This window comes from Arachis hypogaea, chromosome 13 (genome assembly GCF_003086295.3).
Source record: "Arachis hypogaea cultivar Tifrunner chromosome 13, arahy.Tifrunner.gnm2.J5K5, whole genome shotgun sequence".
NCBI lineage: Eukaryota > Viridiplantae > Streptophyta > Magnoliopsida > Fabales > Fabaceae > Arachis > Arachis hypogaea.
This window is the reverse complement of record NC_092048.1, coordinates 145,288,162-145,313,326: the sequence shown is the minus strand read 5'-3', so window position 1 is coordinate 145,313,326 and position 25,165 is coordinate 145,288,162. Positions and strand designations below refer to the sequence as shown.

The 25,165-nt window shown below is 34.8% G+C and overlaps 4 protein-coding genes and 5 non-coding genes across 10 annotated transcripts; 3 read left to right on the top strand and 6 right to left on the bottom strand.

The window, feature by feature from the left end:
• The first annotated feature begins 6,258 nt into the window (after positions 1-6,258).
• On the top strand, positions 6,259-8,727 carry LOC112792691 (protochlorophyllide-dependent translocon component 52, chloroplastic). Its single transcript, XM_025836015.3, has 6 exons — positions 6,259-7,091; positions 7,211-7,398; positions 7,498-7,583; positions 7,676-7,839; positions 7,933-8,121; positions 8,203-8,727. The coding sequence occupies exons 1-6, from the start codon at positions 6,543-6,545 to the stop codon at positions 8,644-8,646; spliced, it is 1,620 nt and encodes a 539-aa protein (XP_025691800.1). The 5' UTR covers positions 6,259-6,542; the 3' UTR covers positions 8,647-8,727.
• On the top strand, positions 8,728-11,528 carry LOC112792689 (uncharacterized). Its single transcript, XM_025836013.3, has one exon. The coding sequence runs from the start codon at positions 9,533-9,535 to the stop codon at positions 11,327-11,329; it is 1,797 nt and encodes a 598-aa protein (XP_025691798.1). The 5' UTR covers positions 8,728-9,532; the 3' UTR covers positions 11,330-11,528.
• Positions 11,529-12,707: 1,179 nt separating this feature from the next.
• LOC112792690 (large ribosomal subunit protein eL32z) lies at positions 12,708-14,731 on the bottom strand. Its single transcript, XM_025836014.2, has 3 exons — positions 14,424-14,731; positions 13,041-13,222; positions 12,708-12,957 (listed from the first exon to the last, which is right to left on the bottom strand). The coding sequence occupies exons 1-3, from the start codon at positions 14,511-14,513 to the stop codon at positions 12,828-12,830; spliced, it is 402 nt and encodes a 133-aa protein (XP_025691799.1). The 5' UTR covers positions 14,514-14,731; the 3' UTR covers positions 12,708-12,827.
• Positions 13,330-13,415, bottom strand: LOC112793550 (small nucleolar RNA Z196/R39/R59 family). Its single transcript, XR_003198241.1, has one exon. It is a non-coding gene; the product is annotated as a small nucleolar RNA Z196/R39/R59 family (small nucleolar RNA).
• On the bottom strand, positions 13,732-13,808 carry LOC112793549 (small nucleolar RNA Z195/SNORD33/SNORD32 family). The gene has a single exon (XR_003198240.1). It is a non-coding gene; the product is annotated as a small nucleolar RNA Z195/SNORD33/SNORD32 family (small nucleolar RNA).
• Positions 13,934-14,013, bottom strand: LOC112793592 (small nucleolar RNA U31b). The gene has a single exon (XR_003198291.1). It is a non-coding gene; the product is annotated as a small nucleolar RNA U31b (small nucleolar RNA).
• Positions 14,106-14,182, bottom strand: LOC112793593 (small nucleolar RNA U31b). Its single transcript, XR_003198292.1, has one exon. It is a non-coding gene; the product is annotated as a small nucleolar RNA U31b (small nucleolar RNA).
• LOC112793590 (small nucleolar RNA U31b) lies at positions 14,273-14,358 on the bottom strand. The gene has a single exon (XR_003198288.1). It is a non-coding gene; the product is annotated as a small nucleolar RNA U31b (small nucleolar RNA).
• Positions 14,732-19,538: 4,807 nt separating the features above from the next.
• Positions 19,539-23,488, top strand: LOC112792687 (glucan endo-1,3-beta-glucosidase 4). Of its 2 annotated transcripts, none has more exons than XM_025836011.3 (6): positions 19,539-19,770; positions 19,927-20,069; positions 20,726-20,849; positions 21,469-22,716; positions 22,944-22,971; positions 23,088-23,488. In XM_025836011.3, exons 3-6 carry the CDS (start codon positions 20,768-20,770, stop codon positions 23,233-23,235), a joined length of 1,506 nt encoding a protein of 501 aa, XP_025691796.1. In that variant the 5' UTR covers positions 19,539-19,770; positions 19,927-20,069; positions 20,726-20,767; the 3' UTR covers positions 23,236-23,488. The 2 variants fall into 2 exon arrangements, with proteins under 2 accessions (XP_025691796.1, XP_025691797.1); XM_025836012.3 differs by having other exon boundaries at positions 19,632-19,770; positions 20,713-20,849.
• The last annotated feature ends 1,677 nt before the right edge of the window (positions 23,489-25,165 follow it).

Here is a 25,165-nt window from a genome sequence, read left to right as displayed (position 1 = left end):
TTGTCTGGTCATTTTTATGTTAAATTTCTTGCAATGCATATATATTTAGTTTTTTAAGAATCCAATAGCGGGTTGTTCTTATTAATTCACTGTGTAGATTTTTGGGCTCAAAATGACTATAAAACCGACTTTTTATTGAAAACCTGTTTTTGAATTGAGAATCACTATATGATTTTGGTGGAACCAATTGATCTTTTAGCTTAGTTTTTTTAAAAGTACTTGGTTTCATTGAAATGTGTTATATTTGTTCAACAAATAATATAATCTGTAGAATGATTAGCTAAACTATAATTGTTTCTATTTGGATAATTTGGGTGAATCTGTTTTAATGGATGAGATTAATGGTATAATATGTGAATATGACTGCATGTATTCTTTCACTAAGGCTTTTTGCATAGTATTTGTGATGATTTTCTTTTTCATATTAGATGCTCCTTTCTTCTAGCCTATCTAACTCAGTTACTACAGTCATCTCTTTGTCTTTACAATGAAACACCAATAATTGAATATATGATAAAGTATAAATATATTCATTAACATTAAAAATCAAAATTATTGCTTAACACACTCTACTGCTTTTGCAAGTTTTTATATTACAATTTATTCAGGATTCGAGATACAATTATACTAATTAATGATGTGTGATTTTTTTCAGTGATTAGACAAAGAAAATATTTACGTGCAAAGTTTAGAAATGGTAAGAAAGATATGCATGGTGATGAAGAAGAGTAGCATGAAGATAATAAGCTTACTAGGAAAAAAAGTATAGTTGTCAAGATCGAACTAGTGATCGAACCGATCAAATGACTTGTTTATTGGTTTATTGGTTTAATCGATAAATTACTGGTTGAACTGATAAAACTGATTCTACGTAAATAAAAAATAAAAAATAGTAAAAAATTGAGTAAAGTAACAATTAGGTCCTTGAAGTTTTCAACTTCAGATTAATTAGGTCTTGAAAAAAATAAAGTACTAATTTGGTCTTCCACAATAGTAAACCGTGGTCGGTGGACACGTTATGTCTCTCTATCAATTTATCATGTGAAATTTAATAGTGATGCTTATATGTCCCCACTAATTAGTCCTAAGTCGAAATTCTCGAAAACCTACTACTTGACTCAATAAACGCTACAAAAATACCCGACCGTGAATAAAAAATATTTTGTTAACAGAATTGGTTGAGCTGTCAAATGGATTTCGTTACACCCTTTCTTCTCCTTCTCCTTCATTCTCCCTCACTCCCTCCCTCCCCAAAGCAACTACAACAACAATAATAAACAGCATCTCATTCACTCCTTCCCTCCCCCAAAACTCCCAGATGTTGCTGCAAGCTGCAACAACAACAACATATCTCAGTCACTCCGAAATTGCAACGACGGCAAAAACATCATCTTCTTAGCTGAAGCTCTTGCAACAACATCTTCCTCATTATTTCTCTCCTCAAATACGATGTCGCCTCTTCTTCCACAATTTCTCTCCCTCAAGTACGACAATGATCTTGCTCTTTGCCAGTGTCATCTTACTCATCCACTTCTCCTTCTTCGAATCTTCTCTATTGTCGTCTCTCTCTTTCTCTCTCCTTATTGTTCTGGTTCTCTCTCTCTCTCTCTCTCTTCAACGACGGCGCCTGCAATGATGCTGCCCTCTCCTCCCGTCCTCCCTCACTCCCCAAAGCAACTACAACAACAATAAGCAACATCTCAGTGACTCCCTCCCTCCTCCAAACCTTTTAGAATAGACCTTACGCCTCATCCTCTTCATCTCAGCTACAACAATGATCAGCCATAATCAGTAATAATCATCCATAATCACCAATTTCACATTTTTCGTTATGATTTTCTTAATAATCTATTAAAAATAGAATTCAAAGAGAAAAGAATCACAAAGAGATAAGCTGGAGAGAGAGCTCCTCACCGCCTTGGAGAGAGAGGGACTGTCCATTGCTGGCTTATTGCGAGAGAGGAGAGTAAGGCGCTACAAGACAGATTTCTGGCAGCGATGGAGGGGTGGCGAGCAAGCAGCAACGGAGATGGCGAATCTTGAGAGGAAAGATCGAGAGATCTACTACGAGAGGGAAGAGACTGTGAGATCCACTTCTTACGACAACGGAGGGGCGACGAGCAAGCAGCAGTGGCAACAACGAGGTTCTGCCACTGAAGACAAAGAGAAAATGGCGTGGGTCGATGAGCAGCTGTTCTGTGTGTTGGAGAAGTGAAAGTGAGAAGATGGGAGAAGAATAAAGGAGCGGGGAGTGGGGTGTGAAAACGTGAGACAGAGATGATCAGAAGGCAACTGCCATGGATTTAGAGTGAGAGTGAAGAGGGTAAGGCGTAAGCTCTTTTTGGGAGATTTGGGGGAGGGAGAGAGTGGGGGAGAACGAAGGAGAAGCAGAAGAAGGGTGTAACAGAATCCATTTGACAGCTCAGTCAACTCTATTAATGGAATAGACCTTACGCCTCATCTTCTTCATCTCAGCTACAACAATGATCAGCCATAATCAGTAATAATCATCCATAATCACCAATTTCACATTTTTCGTTATGCTTTTCTTAATAATCTATTAAAAATAGAATCACAAAGAGAGAAGCTGGAGAGAGAGCTCCTCACCGCCCTAGAGAGAGAGGGACTGTCCATTGCTGGCTTATTATGAGAGAGGAGAGTAAGGCGCTACAAGACAGATTTCTGGCAGCGATGGAGGGGTGGCGAGCAAGCAGCAAAGGAGATGGCGAATCTTGAGAGGAAAGATCGAGAGATCTACTACGAGAGGGAAGAGACTGTGAGATCCACTTTTGACGACAACAGAGGGGCGACGAGCAAGCAGCAGTGGCAACAACGAGGTTTTGCCACTGAAGACAAAGAGAAAATGGCGTGGGTCGATGAGCAGCTGTTCTGTGTGTTGGAGAAGTGAAAGTGAGAAGATGGGAGAAGAATAAAGGAGCGGGGAGTGGGGTGTGAAAACGTGAGATATAGATGATCAGAAGACAACAGCCATGGATTTAGATTGAGAGTGAAGAGGGTAAGACGTAAGCTCTTTCTGGGAGATTTGGGGGAGGGAGAGAGTGGGAGAGAACGAAGGAGAAGCAGAAGAAGGGTGTAACGGAATCCATTTGACATCTCAGTCAACTCTGTTAATGGAATAGATTTTTATTTATGATCGGGTATTTTTGTAGCATTTTTCAATATTTTAGATGTATTTTTGTCGTTAAAAGTAGAGGTTATTTTTGTTAGCGTTCTAATAATTCGGGGACAAAATTGGTAATTTATTCTATATAATACCTAGCACATAAAGTAGTAAAGGAACAAAACAGTCTGGTGGCGTGCCTTGTTAGGATGCAGCAAGAGGACGTGAGTTCACGGATTTTCATCGAACCTGTCGATTTTGACCATTTATGACGAACCGTCCGGTTCTTGACGGTTTAATTACGTATTCGGTCTAAACTTTTAACCAAATCGGTCAGATAATTAATTTACCAATTTTTCGATCAAATCAGTCATTCCGATCCAGTTCTCACAACTATAAAAAAAAGAGGTAGCTCCTTGTGCTGAGAACCATAATTTTTATTATTACAAAACAAGAATTAATGAATTCACCCATAAGAAACTGAAAGTATATTATTAAAGCTTTGCTGTTGCTTTTCTTTAAATTTAATTTTTTCTCTACAATAATCTTAGCGAGATAATATTTGGTACTGTTGTTGCTTTCAATTTTTTTTTTTTGGTCTAATTAAGACATTGCCTTTGCTAATGTTAACAAGAATGGATGATTTTGAAATTATATTTTTTTCTGCGGTATAAATGGTATTTAATGCTAATATTTACCTTAAGGGTAAGAGTAATTCTTATATATATATATCATAATGCTCACATTTGAAGAAAAGGTTAATTTTTAATTTAATAATTAAGTAAAATAATATTTAAAGAGATAATAATTATTATTTTTTATATTATATTTGGTATCTAAACATATGAATAGTAGATAGGTGAACGATTGAAGTTTATACAATCTATTATTTTGTAAATATGACATATCATTTGTCGTGAAAAATGATGATTATCCTAATCATTAATTTTTTTTATCTAATTTGAGTTTCAGTTTAAATATTTAATATTTCTGTCTCATATTTTGGATGGAAGATTGTAATAATCAAGCATGGTAAAAACCATTACAGAAGCATGTTGAAGAATGAAGATATTACGCGAGAAGAAATTATTTCTGTTGAAGATGAAGAAGAAGAAAACTATTATTCTAGCAAGGGACTTTTCAATGGCTTGCCTACTGTATAATCTATAATATTTTATTTAGTATATACAATATTTAATTTTATCAAATAAGTCCAATTATTAATAATCTTACTTGTGATTCTGCATGAGTTTGATTTCGTACATTTATAAAAGAGTAAAAAAAAAAAAGGAATTAAAAAATCTACTCTCACTCACTGTAAAATTAAACTGACATTTGAAAAAAAATATATTATGACAGTTTAATAATTAATTTCTCAAAGTAAAGACAGATGTCTTCGATGAAGATTTTATACAAGTACTTTCAGTAATTATATAAGAAATTACATAAGAAATTTATAATATCTTGATTTATTCTATTTATGAAATGATTATAAAATAAAGAAATTAACTCAAAATATGTGATTAAAGGTTGGCATCAGAGATAAAAATATGAAGAGCTAAAGCATTGTTAAATGGATTTTAGATTTTGGTGATGGCAAATTGAGAGAATCTTATGATGGATGCATTGTAGTTGCTATACTTTTAGAATTTTACTATTAATTTTAATGATTCAATTGAAGCAATTGTTTACGCTATTTACATCTTATAAAAGAAGTTAGCTCCAACCGTTGATGTTGAGCAAATGAATGATTATCATACTATTTTTGAATAAAAACGAAGTGAAAACATATTTGAATTATGATTTATCTTACTTTAAGGAAGAACTAATACACTTATGCTATAGCAAGCACACTTCAAAATTTTTAGTTACTATTAAATTTTCTGGATTTTTAAATTATGAGTTGTATTTCAAGCAAGATTGTCACGTTATGTTCATTAGAGATATTAATTATTCTGCTGAACTATGGAACGGAATTAGATTACTCATTACAGCATTGGCAACATGATTTTTATTTTTAGGATGACACTAACTCCACCCAATATTAAACTATTTTTTAAATTTTATCGGAGACAATTTTTTTTTAATGTTTTTTTATGATATGACAATTAATAAAAGTCAAGAATAATCTTTAAATTATGTAGATTTACTTCTTAAGTAATTAACCAATTTTTAATTATGGCCAACCTTATACGACAGTTTTACGAATCATCAACAAACATGAATTTAAAATCATCATTTCTCATGACAATTTAAATAATTTTACTAAACAAATAATGTAATTTATCGAAAAGTATTTAAAAATGTCTAATTTCATCTTTACAATATCTAAACTACATCGTCTCTATTTTAATATGTCATTCTTAGCTTTTTAAAATCTACTAATTTCATATGAAAAATATTTAACTTTAAATTTGTTTATCCTACAAGATTTTATTTCAACTTTTGTATGCTTACTTTCTATGTATATATAACTATAGCTTTCAAATATAAATGACACAGCTGTTAAGACACATTGATATATAATCACTTTTATTTTTTTCCCAGTGAAGATATTAACCGTTGCAAATTTAAAATATTATAAGTAACGATTCAACAATAAAAAAATAAATTCGTTAGAAAGACAATGGAGTATTTATACAGTGTGTATAATGAACTATTTATTTGACCCAATATGAATTAAAAAATAAACATCCAGAGTAAAATATTACTAATTTTTTAAACACAATACATCCATACTATCCAGAATAACTATTTGAATACCAAGGATAATAAACATCTAATATCCTACTGAATCGAACATCACTATACCTCTATTGTACACGTTGTATAGATATTTCATTGGCTCCCTATACTTCTTTTAAAAAAATTGATTGTGCCATTTTCTTTGCGGATAAAATATACATTACATTTTTATAAATTATAGAATTAATAATTAAATTGATCCTGAAAAATAGATTATTCTTTAAGTTTATTTTTAAAAGATTTTATGAATAAAATTAATTTTTCAAAGATTATAAATTTATTGCTTTTATCTTTCTAATATTTCAATAACAATTTCTCTCAACAATTAATAATATATATTAATCTTTTTATAAATAAATTATATAAATACAATAAAATAGATTATGTCCACTAGTTTTACACTAGTTTCTACTAAAAAAGTGTCGAGTATGGGTAGTTTTATCCACACATAGAGATAGTGTGTTGAAAAAGCATTTTGTCCTTGCACATTTTTGAGGCTCAGGTTTCTTTTCGTCACATAAATACCAAAAACGGAATGATCACTATAAAATTGACAAACTTGAGCCACTGGTTTTTCTTCAACATCTTCTGATGAGTTGAAGTGCTGGGTTTCTTGCATTTGTGTTCCTCTCTTGTACTTCTAGTTCCTTTTGATTCATTGAACCAAAAGGGAACTATGGAAACTATGATATCTTTCTCTGCTCCTTCATTTCTTCACATCCCAACACCGCATGAACCAACAACCCCACCACTTAGGAAATCCATGTTCTTCAGCACTACTACTACTAATACTACTACTCAACTAACCAATTCACCATTACTCTCTATAGTTCATGGAAACAAATCAAAATCCAAGCTTTTCACTGCCTTGTCACCATCTCCATTGACAGAATCCAGCAACACACCTGAGGCTGAGACGGAAGTTGAACCAAAGGGAGAGAAGTTTGATTGGTACTCTCAGTGGTATCCAGTGATGCCAATATGTGACCTTGACAAGAGGGCACCCCACGGGAAGAAAGTGTTGGGGATTGATGTGGTTGTGTGGTGGGATAGGAATGAGAGTGCATGGAAGGTGTTTGATGATGCATGCCCTCACAGATTGGCACCTTTGTCTGAGGGAAGGATCGATCAATGGGGCAGATTGCAGTGTGTCTACCATGGTTGGTGTTTTAATGGCTCTGGGGACTGTAAGCTCATTCCTCAGGCACCCCCTGATGCTCCTCCGGTAATAACAATTCTTATTAGTAACATTCATAATCAGTGTTCTATTAATTTTTGTCTTGTTTTCCTTTCATTGTCTGATATGCTCTATAAAACAATCATTAAGTTGTGGTAATGTGGCAGTTTCATACCTTCAAAAAAGCATGTGTAGCCGCATACCCAAGTACTGTGCAGAATGGTATGTTGTGGTTTTGGCCAAATTCTGATCCTCAATATAAAGATATTCTTGAAAGAAAGAAACCCCCATACATACCAGAGATTGATGATCCCTCATACACTAGCTTGATGGGAAACAGAGATATTCCTTATGGGTATGTATCATATTTCCAGTATCCAAGAGATTTCTTTCAAGCCATGAAGACTTTTTCTCCACTTAGCACAGCTTTCTAACAAATGAATATTGATTTCAGCTATGAGGTGCTGATCGAGAACCTTATGGACCCTGCACATGTTCCGTACGCACATTATGGAATAATGCGTACTCAGAAACCAAAAGGCATATAAGATAAATCTTTTAAATTCAGTTCAATTTATATTTGCTTTTATACATGACACTCACATGTGTAGAGGGCTTAACTGACTCTGCAGAGAAAGTTGATAGAGAAGGAGGCAGGCCACTAGAATTGGCAATTGAAAAGTTAGATGTCAACGGTTTTTTAGCAGAGCAGGGTTGGAGCAAAAGCAAATTCATGCCGCCATGCGTATTTTATGCATATAGCCACGATCAACCTGCGCCATCCGGTGAAAATCAGGTAAATTATTGAGAAATGTGAGTTTTTGGTGCAAACATACCAACAGTGTTTTTTATGAGGTTGTATAATGTGTGTTGAATTTGATTAATGCAGAAGTCATCAAAACAGAAGAAATTTTCCTTAATCTTTGTTTGCATCCCGGTTAGTCCTGGTAAAAGCAGACTGATATGGTGCTTCCCACGAAACTTTGGACTGTGGATGGACAAAATTGTGCCGCGGTGGTTCTTTCATATTGGACAAAACCTTATTCTAGATTCAGATTTATATCTTCTTCATGTTGAGGTAATTCAGATTTGTGTCTGAATAGCTACTACTCTTCCTTTGGTTACCATCCTCTGAGAAGTGATGAAATTGTTTTGACAGGAATACAAACTTATGGAAGTTGGTTCAGCGAACTGGGCGAAAGCCTGTTTCGTGCCAACAAAGTCGGATGCACTTGTGGTCGGTTTTAGAAAGTGGCTAAACAAGTATGCAGGTGGGCAAGTTGATTGGAGAGGTAAATACAGTGGAGTTCTTGCGCCAACGCCACCCAGGGAGCAGCTTTTTGACAGGTATTGGTCGCATGTGGTGAACTGCCGGAGCTGCAACCGTGCATATAAGAGCCTCAATGTGGCTGAAGTGGCGCTTCAGATCATATGTGTTGCTTCAATAGGGATTGTTGCTGCAATGAAGCAGGGAACCATGTCTACATTCACAAGAAGTTCAATGGTTGTGGTTGCAGTGCTCTCATTCGCCTTGTCTCGTTGGCTAGCTCACTTCATATACAAGAATTTCCGTTATCATGATTACAACCATGCATTCCGCTGACCTGAAATGCCATAATAGTTGATGTGAACAACTGAACTATGTTCATATGTGTAGTAAATAAAATATAGGTGCTTTGAATCACGCTACTTCCAAGCTTACAATCCCTTTTGGGTGATTTTATTTAGGAAAAAATGTTTTCAAAGTGCCAACTATTGAGACCAGTAGCACATAATTACTTCAGTCCACGCACACCACTTTGGGCATAGCTCTGGCAAAATGCAACGAATTTTGATTGAATATGTTGTCTAAGAAACCATAGTGAATATATTCTTTCTATTCGAATAACTCTATAAATAAATAAAATTATTAGCACACATTATATTGAGACACTAAAAATGTGAATATTTTTAAGTTGGAAACATGTGAAATTATTAGTTGAGAATCGTTAAACAATAATTTTACATGTTTGATTATATTATATCTAACTATTCTCAATTAGTAATTTCACACGTGTGAGTTTTAGAGAAAACAATAATGGTAGCTAGGTTGTAAGAATATGATAGAAGATGTAGGCCAAGAGAAGTAATTAGATTAGAGAAAACAATAAAAGAGACGGCGACAACATACTCACAACTGTAAATTCGTTGGCTACAAACGAAGACCGACATACCGAAGAAGAGGAATATGGCAACCACAGAATCGAACTCTTGAATCTTGATCCTCAGAGAGTCAAACTGTATCTGCTGCTATGCCAGTAGGAGTAAGTAGAAAGTAAGTAGTAATAAAAAAGAGAGATTAGATTAATGAGTAATCAGAGAGTTAAGTGAGTAATCACGCTCAACAGATCCTACTCATCTGAACCACCTTCCTTCCACACTACGCATTGCCGCATCGATTTCTCTTCTTTGAACCCACCCCGCACCAGAACTCAGATCTCACAAACACAATGAAGGACTCACACTCACACCCAAGCAGCTCCGCCGCCGCCGCCACCACGGCAGCGGAGCCAATAGCACAGAACATGATAAAGCTCATAAGCAACCTCTGTTTCTCTGTCTTCGTTTTCTCGGTCCTAATCTTCACCGTCATTGCCATTACCTACCAGCCACCAGACCCATGGCTCCAATCAGCGCCAGCACTCACTACTCTCTTCACCCAATCAGAAAATGCCACGTTTCACATCGACACTTCTATCATCAAAACCGGCGAGGATATTTCCCCTTCGCCACAGGATCCGCCGCTTCCCTTTCCTTCACAATCGGCCGCCGCTCCTGCCGTCACGGAGGCCGTCATCGAGAAGGCCGAGGAGCGGATCGCAAATTTAACCCCGCCGTTAGCCTCCCCTGCCGACTCTGATGACGCCGTCGGTGTCGTCCGCGGACCCTGCGCCGACGCAGCCGCCGCCGGAACCCTAAACTGCTCCGATCCTCGCGTCTTGATTGCAGTCGAGAGGTTTAACCTAAGGACGTTCAAGTCGATCGCGTTCTTTGATTACCAGACGCCGGTGAACGGCTCTACAGCCGACGAGTGCGACGTCGCGTGGCGGTTCCGGAACAAGAGGGAGAAGTCGTGGCGGAAGTACCGTGACTTCCGGCGGTTCAAGCTCCAGCTCACCGACGATTGTAAGTACAAGGTGGTGCACGCCGGCCGATGGCATTCAGGTAGCAATGCGCGGAGGAACCCGGCGCTCCGTCCGCGAAATGAAGGTGCTCGCAGTGGTGCCAACGGTAAGGGTAAGGCTTTGCCAAAAATTTCAAACCGTGATGATGAGATTAATGATACTATTCCTACTTTGGGATCCGCAATTAACTTTAGGAATGGCAAGTATCTGTATTATTCAAGGGGTGGGGATTATTGCAAAGGGATGAACCATTATATGTGGAGTTTCTTGTGTGGATTGGGTGAGGCTATGTTTTTGAATAGGACTTTTGTGATGGATTTGAGTGTTTGCTTAGCTGCAACATATAATCCTGGCCATAAGGATGAGGAAGGGAAGGATTTTCGGTATTATTTCGATTTCGAGCATCTGAAGGAGGTGGCTTCCATTGTGGAGGAAGGTGAGTTCGTGAGAGATTGGAAGAAGTGGGATAAGACCCATTTGAAGAGGAACAAGGTTCCTGTTAGGAAGGTGGTGACACACAAGGTGACTCCCATGCAGCTTAAGAAGGACAAGAGCACCATCATTTGGAGGCAGTTTGATGCGCCGGAGCCGGAGAATTACTGGTATAGAGTCTGCGAAGGCGAGGCTGCAAAGTATATTCAGAGGCCCTGGCATGCTTTGTGGAAGTCCAAGAGGTTGATGAATATTGTTACAGAGATTAGTGGAAGGATGGACTGGGATTTTGATGCAGTCCATGTGGTTCGAGGGGAGAAAGCTCAGAACAAGGAGCTGTGGCCTCATTTAGATTACGACACATCGCCGGATGTTCTTGTTGAGAAGCTGAAAGGAATGATCCAACCTCAGAGGAATTTGTATATTGCCACCAATGAGCCTTTCTACAATTACTTCGACAAGTTGAGACCCAACTACAAGGTCCATTTGCTTGATGATTATAAGGAACTGTGGGGAACTACGAGTGAGTGGTACAACGAAACCACACTTCTCAACAACGGAAAACCAGTCGAGTTTGATGGGTACATGAGAGCTGCAGTCGATACAGAAGTCTTTTATCGTGGTAAGACACACGTGGAGACATTCTATAATTTGACTAAAGATTGCAAGGACGGCGTAAATACATGCTGATCATGTTGATGCTCATGGTTTCAATGTTTATTGGGAATTTTTATAGTTGAATCGGGTCTAGTCAGTTTCAGATTCATACCATTGGGGTAAATCGAGCTTCTTCTTGTACTTGCTTGTTCTTTTATTGTATTCTAATGATGATTGATGATTTTGAGTTGCCATGATGTTATACAAGTACAACTATGGGATCTCCCCTTCACTCTTCCTCTTCGTTAGAATGTTTTCTTATAGATTGAGACGTCTCTATATTGAAACTTAAGAAGGGCTTCAAGTCTAAATTAGCTAATGCAACATTTGTCCAAGGCGTTTAAGATTCTATTTGATACTTATGTTTTAGCACATTATGAACTTAATAGCCAAACTTCATCTACTAGCTCAGCAAATCCCTGTAGTCTTTTTCTGAAATTTAACTCCCCGTCTTGCTGTGTGCAACTGTGCATTTCAATCATCATTTACTTCTGTCTTGATACCCGTTTCAGTAAGCCAATAACAGATCTCTTGGACAGCAGGGGATTGCAATTTTATGGCAAACCAGTACCTTCCATGTCTTCGTCCATTGTTGATTATACTTTGCTGTCGTTCTTATACCTCTATGCTCTAGGATGGATTTCATTTTAAAACGACACCATTTTTTACCTTACTACTGGGTGATCCTACCATCTGCATTTTGTGTTAATAACTGATTGTCTTCACATACTGTTCATTCTTATTGATTTATTCCAGTCTAAACAAAACACGGTCAGCTTCCATGGTCCAAGTAAGATAACCTTAGATCTGGGAGTAACAAGGATGAGCACGTTCATGTTCAGTGTTTAGCAAAACATGGCACCTAGGAGTTCATGATGCTGTAATGGAATTTAGCATTCCGCCGAGTTGAATACACTTTAAAAAGGAGGAATTACCTAATTGTTACACTACTATGCAGTCCATTTTTGTTAGGATCTCATGCACACTCGTGTTGGGACTTGGGAGTCCTTTTAAGTTGCAAAATGACCTTTCCGCTAGCATATTCCATTTGTGCACCAAGAAGCTAGCAAGTAATGATCGCAGGATTTTTTACGTTGTCTTTCTCACATGATCAACATGCAGTTGTTAAATAAAATTAATCAGATATCGAAAAAGCAGGAATGATCGAGTCTATGGTAGTCCTATAATCATCCGCTTTGGTTTCTCTGTAATTTGATTCATACCGAGTCTATGGTAGTCTTATAAAAACTACAGAATCATACTGATTTTAATAGTTATCATTTATTCCTAACTAATTACAAGTGAGTAATTTCTTTAGCATTCCATCTTAATTATAGAATAAATCACCTCATTAGCCGAGGAAAATGGATATGATTTCCGGCGACAAAAGAAACAATTTGAGATGGCAAGATAAACAAAATGCGAAATAACATCTTTAATTGTATACCATGTTACAAATTGTTTTGAACAAATAAAAATACCGGTCAAAAACCTAAAGATCACAAATACATAAAAGACATTAATTGAATGTCTACTCGTCCTCCTGGCTACGTAGCCTGGCAGTCTTGTTTGTCACTACCACATCAAGCTGGGCAGCTCTCTCCACTATATCCTTCCTCTTCCTTGTTGATACATTGTGTGCAATCTCTGCACAGTAGGTCCTGAAATCATAGAATACCTTATTTCAAAAATCCATTCAGATTATTCAGTTAACGCACTAAAATAAGTTTGTTAAATGGCGAACCTGTTGTGCATCATGAGCAGTTCCAAGTCCTTCACATTGTGAACAACAAATTTCTTGAAACCATTAGGGAGATAGTGTCGGGTCTTCTTGTCAGACCCGTAACCAATATTTGGCATCAAAGTGCATCCCTTAAACTTTCTCCTCACACGAGAATCAATACCCTTGGGTCTGCGCCAGTTTTCCTGTTTAACACAATACAAGAAAAATCTATCTTAAAAACATTGTAAACAAATCACAACATATCAATCTATTGACTACACGGAAAAACAGAAATGGAGAACATCTTTACTGCAATCTCAGTCGAAAGATGGTGATAATTTGGATATTAATCACAGATAGATCATAATTTTGGGAAAAATTGCATCATTGATTGCAGAAAGGAAACATTAATCAATGAAAAATCTAACAATTTATTTTGTTTTAGGAAAGGATTTTATTGCAAAAGGGATGAATTACATATTTAAGTGAATTCAAGATGTAAACAGGAAAATAGTAACAGAAGGCTTATTATTAACAAAAGCCAGCTGTGTCGCAGGCCTGTAAAAATTTCTATATGCCCTTAAAACGAAACATCCAGGTACAGGCATAGACTCTGGACATTAGATACCACGGGCATGAACACATCAATATCAAATCACTGATACAAAACAAAAGAAACAATAACACAAAAGTAAAGACTTGAATCAATTGTATGAGATCAGATGGTAGTGCATGTTTTGAATCATCATTCTATTACAGAATAGGTGGATAAGCATCCTCATATCTCATCAACATTGTTGTTCTCATGAAAAGGGACATTACAGTGAGTTCAAACATAAAAGCACAGATACATGAAAAAAACAATGACTTGAAAAATGTAAGACACTGAGGTCCATTTATAAACATGGATAAAGGGATCAGGAAATTAATCTCTCACCAGGTAGCACACCAAAGGAGCAAGTAAGACTGGGTGTCATAAATTATCATCAAATCCCAATATACAAAACATGCTTAAACAAGTTCAAAATTAAAAAAAAAAAAAAAACACAAATAGTTCAGATCTTAGAATGTGAAAGACTATAAATGGGATCAGATAGTCAGAGGGTCACCATGCATCAAAATAGATGGTAAGACTGGGTGTCAACAAGTTTATCGTCACATCCCATTTGCAGTATAAATTACATAAGACAAGAACAAATCATCAATATTGAAACAAAAATAATAATTTAAAAAAAAAATTCAAATTAAGAAAAGGATCAGATAAGAATGTCAATCACCACCTTACACCTTGTATAGGTGCAAATTAAGACTGGGGCGACAAAATACTATCATCATATCCTTTCATGAATCAAATCAAATTAAACAAATTTCAAGATTTGAGGCGCGCGAGAAAAATGCTTATACCTTAACGGAGATCTTGCGGTCGCTCTGGGGCCTCTTGAACTTCTTGACCCTCTTCTTCACGATCTTCTTCGAAAGCAACGGCACCGCCATTTTTGATTCGGGACTCGGGAGGCTCCGATGGCTGAGATTTGTGAGAGAACACACACAACTATTTATAAGTGCGAGTATGCTGCTAGGGTTTGCCGTTTTTTGCAGCAGCTGCTAGGGTTTTAGATGGCAGTGTAAATGGGCTTGGGCTTGAGCTTTGTCTTGGTCAATAGCGAAGCCTTGGACCAAGTAAAGCTACAATCCAGCAGATTCTTTAGCACAAGCCCTGTTTAATTTTTACTATTTCACTCAAAGAAGAAAATATAAAAATAAATAAATGAATATATTTATATACTTCATACATGCATGGCTCATTTTTTTACATATGAAAATAATTATCGTGTAACTTAATAAAATAAAAATGTATAAAATATTTATACTACAATGATATCAGTAAAAATCAAAGATTGAATTTTGCTTTTTCACTTTTTTTTTTCTTAAAACACCCAAAAAAGTAGGTTGTATTTTTCATTTTTAACCCTTTTTTTTTAATGTAAACAAAATGTATCTTGCGTTTTAAGATTTTTTTTATCAAAAAATTAAAATGTAGGTTGTATTTTAAATGTGCAAAATTTTTTTATTAAAAGTTGAAAAACGCAAGTTGCGTTTTGTACAAAAAAAATTAATCGAGAGTCTTGTCTATAGATATTAAAACAAATTCATCCGTGATTCATACCTTATTTCCACTCCTATTCCTCTTTATTTTATATCTTTTATACTTGTGATTTTTTTTATATTTAGTAGTGTCCAAAAAGTTGGGTTGAATAAAGTTGAAGTTCTAAAAAGTATTGTAAATTTGCGAGTTTATTATAACGGTGAGATTATACCATACACAGGAAGAAGTAATTTTTGTTTGTGAATGTTCGTTTTTCTTTGCTATTTCATGCACCATAAATTTTGTAGTGTTATAAAATGGTCTTTGTGAAAACATATAAAGTCATTTTAAAGAGGGTGAGCAACATTTTATACAAGAATTATGTACAAGTATTTGATAGGCAGATATAATTTCAAATAATGTCCATCACTGACGATATTTGTATGCAGCAGATGTTCTATATTTATCAACAAATCTAATTTCACGTGCCGATGATATATTAATCCTTTTGCAGGGGTGTCAAATTGGCTAGCCCAGCCCATTTAGCCTTGACCCATTTAAGCATGCTTCATTCACGGGCCATAATTTTTCGCCATTTATGGTTAGTCCAATGAGTTAAACGGACTGGCTCTGTTTACCCTTTTATTTTATTTTTTAAAAAATATTTTGACAAAAAATATCATTTTTAGGTCAAAATTTTAAATAAACATTATTTTTTATTTGATGGGTCAAATAAAGAGAAATATCAGCTTAAAGTGCTACTCTTTTTAAAAAAAATAAATGGACCACCTATTTAGTCTGCAGACTAGCCCATTTAACTCGTTATTTTTTTTGGGTTAATCGGACTCAACCGTTTAGCCCAAAATTTAAATGGGTTTAATTTTAGAAACAAAATTCGCCCATTTAAATGAATAAACGAGTTAGTCCGATGAATTTGACCTATTTTGACAGTCTTATCTTTTTGTCTCTTTTTTATCGAAAATATGGAGGCTCGAATTTGCGATCTTTTAAGTGAGTATAAAAAAATTATGTCATTTAAGTTATAACTCATTGACCTATCTTTTTGTCTCCTTAATCTTTCTTTTTTATGAAAAAAATTAAAATAAAATCTAATAGCATATTAATATACTCTCAACCTGACTTTTTATTAAGAAGTGTATACTTTTTTTATATAACAAAATTGCTTAAGTTAGACTTTATGTTAACTCCTATTTAAATAAATGTATGCTTATGGTAAAATTAGCTATTCGTGAGTTTTGGTTTTATAAACTTTTGATGATAATATTTTTATAAAGAATTAAATTATACTTTAATTTTTAAGAATTAAATTTTATATTAGTTCTTAAATTCGCACTCAAATATTAAACTGATTCTTAAAATTAATAATTATTTAAATTTGTTCTTAAAATTATATTTTAAGACTCACAATAATTTTTAAGACACTATATGTCAATTACATGTCATTAGAAAATTGAGTTGAATTGAGTCCTACCATATTGATACTGTAATGACTAGCTGATGTGGTGAAAGAAATTTTATTTTTACAATTTGATTCTTTTTTTGTTCTTTTAAAATATTAATCCCTAAATTATCTTTACTATCTATAAACCTTCTTTTATGTTCTCTTAGTTGCATGTATCGCCATACTCTTTTACTACTACTTTTTGGATTTACTGTCTGCAATTTCGCCCTCCGCCTATCACCTTTCTAGGCTCCCACCACACTATTGCTCACCAAATCATCGCCATCTCCGATGTCCACTTTAACGCTCACATCCACGATTGGTACTCCCTCTTCCAGTTCAACTTCTCTGACTTTGCCAACGACTTCTCCCTCCTTCAGTAACAGTTCAAGAAGCTCACACTCTTCTTAGACACTAACACCAACACCTTCTCTCTTTTAGACAATTTTTTTACGTGTCTCGTCGAGACTCGGCACATTCTTGCGGAGCTCAAAGGCGCCAAATGTGGGACATTTTTTAGACAGTGTCCTCTTACGACTAGAAAATGATATCAGTTTAATGTTGATTAATATCTAGTTTGAATCTTTTCATGTGATTGCACATGATAAAAATCAAAGATACAAGAAAGAAAAAATTGTGTTTGAGAGATATAGGTCAAATGCAAGTTTTATTTTTTATAACTTCAACTTTAATTAGCTGATATCTGTTATTGCATATAATAGATAGAGGATTGATGATGATGTTGGGGAAGAATTGAATCTGGATGCTTAGGCTGATTCAAGTGATTCAGAAAATTTTTAGCAAGTTACTTTTTGTTTATCATATATCCAAATAAAAATATATTTAAATCATGATAAATAATGATAAGTAGTATATCTACTAAAATAAATGTAAATTTCACCTGTATTAAAAATAATGCAGGAATAAAAGAGAAGGTTATTGAATTTTAATATTAATTTTTCAATGAAGTTAGTACATATAATAAGAATAATGCTCTACAACTAAATTAATTATCTAATTAAGTTCAATAAAGTTGGTATAATTTAATTAACATCCACATGTTACTATCTCTAGTTGTCTTTTGACTAAACGTATCATTATATATAACTGTCTTTTGATGACTTCTTTTTTTGTCAATTTTGTTTTTTTTTATTTTTTTATTTTCTTGTTTTTTCTACTCGTGATGTTGCTGCTTCTTCTTCTTATTTTCTTTTTTCCTTATCTTTCTTTTTTATTATTTTCGTTGTCACCACCACCACGCTACCACCTCCATCTCCTTCTCCTACTCATTCTTTTCTCATTTGATTTTCTTCGTCCTTCTTTCTTTTCCACATCCTCCTCCATAATCATTATTATTATTATTATTATTATTATTATTATTATTATTATTATTATTATCATCATCGTCATTTTTTTCTTATATGTATAACAGTTCAAATCTAGAATGTACCGAAATTTTTTAATGACAACGGCACACAAATAAACACCGAAATTAAATTCATAATGCATCGAAATTAAATTTAAAATGCACCGAAATTACTAAATGATAACTCAAAACTCATCCTCCTCTTCCTCATCTTTTTTTCTCATCTTTCTCCTTCATTATCGTTGTTGTCACCACTACCTCTATCTTTTTCTTCTTCTCCTCCTCCTCCTCCTTTTCTCATTTGAATTTTTTCTATCTCCTCTTCCTCCTACGTCATCATTATTATCATCGTTATCATTGTCTTCTTTTTATATCTATAATAGTTCAAATCTAAAATGCACCGAAATTTCTTAATGACGACGATACATAAACAAACTCAGTTTAAAACAAGTTAAGATTAGAATGCACTGAACTCAAAACTCCTCCTCTTTCTTCTTCATCATTATCATCATCTTTTTCTTCTTTTCTTGTTCATCATCTTCTTATTTTACCCTCTCATTCTTCTTCTGGCTTTATTCTTTTAACAAAAATAAAAATAAAAAAATCAAATAAAGAAAAAATCCCATAATGCTGTAAAATCACTAGGAAGAGAAGGAGGGAAGAATGCAGCAACAACAGGAATAAACGAACGAAGATGAGAAGGAAACACACGAAGAAGAAGAAGAAGGAACGCGAAAAAGAAGGAAGAGAAATGTGAAGAAAAGAAAAAAAAGGAAGAGGAAGAGGAGAGGAACGCGAGAACATTCACGTAGTTGGAGATTCACATTCTTACTAATAAAAGTAATTTTTATTGAATGTAGACTAACTTAGTTGAACTCCGTTACCAAAAAGACTAACTTGGTTGAACTTTTTCAACGAATGCGACGTTGTATTTAACGATCAAGTTTGACCTATTTTGGGGTTTATTGCGGTTGAGCAATTAGGCCATGTGGTAGTGCAGTAGCTGCCAGCGCCGCCCCTTAGTTGTTGTTCTTCTAATAGCTTTGCTAACTCTTGTTATACTCTTGTTCTAGTTTAAACTTTGGAACCAGTGTAGGGAGAAAGAAGGATGGTGATGACCGCACTGATAATAGTAGTTAAACATGAGAGTGGTGGTAAATTTTGAAATTGAAAAAATGATGATAGAGAGTAAAATTAAAAATTAGAGTTAAGTTATATTAGAGGATAATTTAAAAGTTTTATTTAATTTTTTACGATTTGCATAATTTTATCTGTAAAAATCTATTTTTTATAAGTACAAAGTTAATTTTAATTTTTTTATAGTTAATTTTATCTGCATTTAAATTTTTGATAATTAAAAATAACTATTTACTCATAATATAATAGACATCAAATATTATATAATAAATATGAGTAATACTATAGGGAAAAATTTTGTTGTCAACCAAATTAAGTGAGTTGAACATCAACAAAAATAATTCCCATCACTTTTATACACTCACTCACCTAAATTTTATTGTTAAATTTAATTAGACTTAATTCACATGATATATGTATTCAATAGCATTTCTCTAAAATATAATAATTTCAAAATGATGAGAAGGGAAGAGGAAGACAGAAGAGGCTAGAGAAGCCTAAATAAACGGCAGTGATGTTGAGCTGTTGTTCTTTTTGTCGTTTAGCTCTGCACTTAATACCTCTTCACTCTCTTCACTCTTCATTCTCGTAAACACTTCACTCACTCTTCAACACAACACACACTCTCCATCATCATCACATTCACATTTCAATCACTAACTCTTCTCCCACTACCTACCAAACTCTTTCAAACCTTGCGGTATGTGTTTGTGTGTCTCTATGTTTTCCCTTTCCTTTTTTTATTTTAAACAAAAATTGTGCGTGTGTTGGGAAATGTGAACTTGAATCTTCCATTATGGCCACTACTTTTTAACCATGTAGGTTTTGAAATTTGAATGGAATTGAATTGATGCAGGGGTTTTCTTCTTCTGCCGCCGCTGCTGGGTGGCTTCTGTGTTCTGCTTCAACTCTCCAAGTCATCAATCACTCACTTACTTGAGCGAGAAGAGGAGCTATTCAACAACACTAACTCTTACAGGGTTTCTATATTTAGATCAGGTTTTCTTTACATTTATATACATGTAGCTTCATTTAGTCATTTACCGCATTTTTCTTTTAGCAACTCCTCCATGCTTCTTTTCATTTCATGGTAAAATGTAAACCCTTTTTTTGGTATGAAGCTAGGCCCCCATTGCTCTTTGTTTTCTTTTTTACCTTTCTTGATAAAATTTGCTATAACATAAATTTCCTTTTTGGTATTCACTTATTACAATATTAGTTAAAAATGGTTATGGAGAAGAACAAAGTCCAGATGCAGATAATGAGAGGCACCCCAAGACTTAATTAAACTTCCTGAGTGGCTGTGCCCTAAGAATTCTAGAGGAACAAACTCTGAGGTTATTGAATTAGTTGTAGAAATGTGAACTATGAATTAAGTACTTTTTGTAAGTTATGCTGGGCTGTAATCTGAATGGCAGTGCATAGTTTAATTTGATGCTAGATGTTACAAATGTTGTTGCATGGAAATAATATACCATAAGAGAAATTGTTTCTCATGGTCCATGAATAATGTTGATAGAGGTCTACTAAGAGAAGTTGAGACTTAAACAAAATAGCAAATAGTATACCATTTTTCAGAATTTATTGAAATATTTTTTTTATGCAATATGTTGTATATCACATGTTTTATTATTTGCTGAAGTCTGGTTGTGCAGGCTTTGATTGGCAGTAATTTTGGGTTGAACTTGCCGGCTGAGATGATATTGGATGTGATGAATCTTGAAAAATGTCTCACAAATGTCTTTCTGCTCACACTAGCTATGCTAACCACTGCATCAGGTAATTTATAATCATACATCTCTGTTTTTTTTAGTGATCTCACTTTGGAAAATGTCCAAGATATTATTATCATGTTGGTCCAAACCAGGTTTTGAATCAATACTCAACACCAAATGGTTCATATCTGCAGCCTAAACAATAAGCATGCCTTCTTACAGACCTAAAACTCTTCCCCTTTTCAAAATAATTAGTCTTAAAATGAAATTTATCATGGCATTGGCTGCGGGACTGGATTTTATATGAATTCTAAGGCATTCCCAAGATAAGTCCTGCCAATATACTAAGCTTGCTTCTTAGGGGGTTCTGTCCATATACTAAATGGTATCATTCATAATCTAAGCTTGGTCTTGTTCATCAATTGGGTGTTAGAGGAATAGGGGCTCTGAAAAGGACCAAAAGGGGATACTTTTTAAATGATTGCAACCTACTTTTGTTACCGGTACATCTCCTTGTCTATTAGGATTCTAACTGTGAAATCATTAACCCTGCAAGCTGAATGCTGAGTCTCTTATGTTTGCTTGTTTGTTTATTGAACATAAAATATGGGGGTGTTTCCCTCTACTGTATGATATGGAATTGTTACAATCAGTTGTTGATTTGGATCAACTGGAACTTATAGGTGGATTTGTTGGCGTAAACATTGGAACTGATGTTTCTGACCTGCCGGCTGCTTCAAATGTTGTTGCTATACTAAAGGCCCATCAAATTACTCATGTTCGTCTATATGATGCCGACACTCACTTACTACAAGCCCTTTCAAACACTAGTATTGAAGTAATTGTTGGTGTCACCAATGAGGAGGTACTAAGAATAGGAGAATCTCCATCAGCAGCTGCAGCCTGGATTAATAAAAATGTACTTGCTTATGTGCCTTCAACTAATATCACAGCAATAGCAGTTGGCAGTGAGGTTCTTTCGACAATCCCAAATGTTGCCCCGGTTCTGGTTCCTGCCATGAATTCTCTTCACAAAGCCCTGGTTGCTGCAAACCTCAACTTTCGGGTCAAAGTCTCAACACCACACTCTATGGATATTATCCCCAAGCCTTTTCCTCCTTCTACTGCCACCTTTAACTCTTCATGGAACTCTACAATGGTCCAACTGCTTCAGTTTTTGAAGAACACAAATTCCTCTTTCATGTTAAACGCCTACCCTTATTATGGATACACTAAAGGTGACGGCATTTTCCCGATTGAATATGCTCTTTTCAAACCCCTTCCTTCGGTGAAGCAAATTGTTGACCCAAACACTCTATTCCACTATAACAGCATGTTTGATGCTATGGTGGACGCTGCCTACTATTCTATAGATGCCTTAGATTTCAGTGATATACCCGTTATTGTGACTGAGACTGGCTGGCCATCGTTGGGTGGATCAAATGAACCAGATGCTACTGTAGGAAATGCTGAGACATACAACAATAACCTGATTCGGCGAGTCCTGAATGATTCAGGGCCCCCTAGTCAGGTGAACATGCCTATAAGTGCATACATATATGAACTATTTAATGAAGACAAGAGGAATGGACCAATATCAGAAAAAAATTGGGGAATCTTTTATGCTAATGGTAGTGCTATTTATCCGTTGAGTTTAAGTACTTCTGGCCAGATTAATGGAACTTCTGCATCAGTTTTTTGTGTGGCAAAAGATGGTGCAGACAGTGATAAGTTGCAAGCTGGCCTGAACTATGCTTGTGGACAAGGTGGAGCAAACTGTGCCGCTATTCAACAAGGGCAGCCATGCTATCTCCCAAATAATGTGAAAAGCCACGCCTCTTTTGCTTTTAATGATTATTATCAGAAAACTCATAGTACTGGAGGAACATGCGACTTTGATGGAACTGCTACAATTATTACAAGGGATCCTAGTAAGTTGATATATTTTTGTTTCTATTTTAACTCTAATCTTTTGGTATCCTACACTTTTATCACTTTGTTATTTTCAAATTGCATGCTTACTAAGATGCCATGGAATTTGTATCATTTTATGTTTACTATATACCATGGACAGCATGTTGAATTTAGTTTCCTGGTTCCTATTAGCTTATTCCTTAGAAAGTTACCTAAGCAATTAATTCATTGTAATCCATTGCAGGTTATGGATCCTGTATATACACTGGAAGGTATAAAATCTTAATCCATGCACATCCATGCTTCAGTTTATTTGATTCAAGAATAATTGTTACCCTTTTTTAAAGAAATCTCATATCTGATTTTGGGCATTGAATCTTGATGGCAGTTCTAACTCGAGTGGTGGTGGAATGAGTTTGGCTCCGACGGCACTTGGACCTTCAAGCCCCTCGAAAGCATCTTCGAACATGCAAATGTGTAGTCTTCAGTATTTGATATCCGTTGTGGGGGCATTTTTGGCTCTGGTGATGTTATGACCGAAAGGATCGTGGAATCATAGTTGTCATTGATTTTGTTTCTAACATCACATTGATCCATTTTATTTATTTCTACATATCTGTATTTTACCTTGTGCATTCGGGTATCATTTGTAATTTATCTCTTTATGATAGGTAGTTGCTTCAAATAGGAACAACACGGTACCTCAAAAGTGATTGACGACATTATTTTGAGTTTTGACCATGCAAAATCAGAGTAAATTTTCATAATGGTCTCTAAAATTCGCGATTATTTGTTTTAGTCCTCGAAATTTAAAATTACTTATAGTGGTCCTCCAGATTCATGTTTGGCCACCATTGTAGTCTCTCCACCCTTTTTGGCGATGACTGGACAAATGGAGTGCTGAAGTGGCACCCTCCTTGCTTTGCCGGACGCTGCAATAGCTAGCTGACGTGATGATGGTGTATTTGTACCCAATTTGTTCTCTAAAACCTTAATTTTCTCTCATTATTTGTCTGACTTATATTCTTTTTCAACCTCCGTTCTCTTTCCTCTTGTTTTCATTGGCCCTTACATGTTTGGCTATGAAATTGACACTTATATTTATATTATCATTGTTATTGTTCTTGTTCAAACCCTCATCCAAATAGTCATTGATAACTTCAAACTTTTGAAGAGCGAAAGACCCTTCTTACTCAATTACTTATACCACTTCATCTAGTGTTGCACCATATCTTTGGCAATCCAATTTTGCTTCTTCAATCAAAGACCTTTCTTACCTAAGAGTGCATATAGTTAAAACAGGAATAATGACATAATTTTTCTCTTGCCTTTGTCTTAATTTTTTTTTGGAAATTACCTCCATGGTATATGATGATATCAATCAATTCAGTTATCTACACAATCACAAAAGAGATCATACAGCCTTAGAATAAAATTATGCATCATTAACATTATGAGTCAGAGACAAATATCATACATTATATACTACTTTTTGTATATTTCATAGATGAAAATCAAAACCCAAAAAACAGTTTAAAATTGCATAGTTTTAACCCCATCAACATCATCCCCTATTCCATTCATAAAAAAGCATAACACCCCCAAACCCCAACTCAATGTATAAGCAATCAACAAATCCTAGAAAAAATAGTAGCAAGAAAGCATAACAGTTTTTCATTGACAAGAACATTGACACCATAGAACACAATCATACAAACATTTCAAAAATAAATTAAAAAAATTTAAAACTACTAAACCCCAACAATAACGATTACCTTGGCTAAGAATGAGAGGGAAGCAACCTCTTTCCTTCGAAACACTGTTATTTCCACTTTAATCTAGTTGTGCGTTAGTTCAACCTAAATAACGAAGGATTTTAATAACCCTTTACTAACACCATTAATAAGAAAACGAAGAAAAACAGTGGAGATAGAGAAGAAGACTACTTTGTTATGGGTCAAAACCATTTCTTTGACCTTCATATACAAAACGACAAAGTTTTTGACTTCTTGTGCTGAAAAATAAACGACGTTATTTACCCATCATATTGGATGATGGAAAGATGCCACTTCAGCATTTTGTGTGTGCAATTATTATCATCGGAAAAAATTGAAGAACTACATTAATGTCTAGACCTAATTATAGAGGACCATTATAGACAATCTTAAATTTTAAAAATCAAAATAGATAATTATATAAATCTCAATTCCCATTATAAAAATTTACTTGCATGTACTCCACAACATACTTCCATTTTCCTTACATTTTTTTTGCATCGCTAGCATTTGCATGGTTTCAATTCCGTAAGTAAGTGACAAATTTCAAGGTGAATCCTTTTAAGTATTGTAAATGTTGAACAATATATTAACAAACTAAAATGATTAATTCAATAATCTATTATTGTAAAATCTTACTATAAATGAATGACAATTAAAATTAGGAGTGTTACATTTTGGATTGATTCGA

Excerpts from the sequence above, each read along its gene's own strand:
- LOC112792691 (XM_025836015.3), top strand. The coding sequence starts at position 6,543 with ATGGAAACTATGATATCTTTCTCTGCTCCTTCATTTCTTCACATCCCA. Across the intron at positions 7,840-7,932 it reads CGCCATCCGGTGAAAATCAG|AAGTCATCAAAACAGAAGAA; the intron begins GTAAATTATTGA and ends TGATTAATGCAG. Across the intron at positions 8,122-8,202 it reads TATATCTTCTTCATGTTGAG|GAATACAAACTTATGGAAGT; the intron begins GTAATTCAGATT and ends TTGTTTTGACAG.
- LOC112792689 (XM_025836013.3), top strand. The coding sequence starts at position 9,533 with ATGAAGGACTCACACTCACACCCAAGCAGCTCCGCCGCCGCCGCCACC.
- LOC112792690 (XM_025836014.2), bottom strand. The coding sequence starts at position 14,513 with ATGGCGGTGCCGTTGCTTTCGAAGAAGATCGTGAAGAAGAGGGTCAAG. Across the intron at positions 13,223-14,423 it reads ACCGCAAGATCTCCGTTAAG|GAAAACTGGCGCAGACCCAA; the intron begins GTATAAGCATTT and ends TGTGTTAAACAG. Across the intron at positions 12,958-13,040 it reads CTGCTCATGATGCACAACAG|GACCTACTGTGCAGAGATTG; the intron begins GTTCGCCATTTA and ends CTATGATTTCAG.
- LOC112792687 (XM_025836011.3), top strand. The coding sequence starts at position 20,768 with ATGATATTGGATGTGATGAATCTTGAAAAATGTCTCACAAATGTCTTT. Across the intron at positions 20,850-21,468 it reads TATGCTAACCACTGCATCAG|GTGGATTTGTTGGCGTAAAC; the intron begins GTAATTTATAAT and ends TGGAACTTATAG. Across the intron at positions 22,972-23,087 it reads TCCTGTATATACACTGGAAG|TTCTAACTCGAGTGGTGGTG; the intron begins GTATAAAATCTT and ends TCTTGATGGCAG.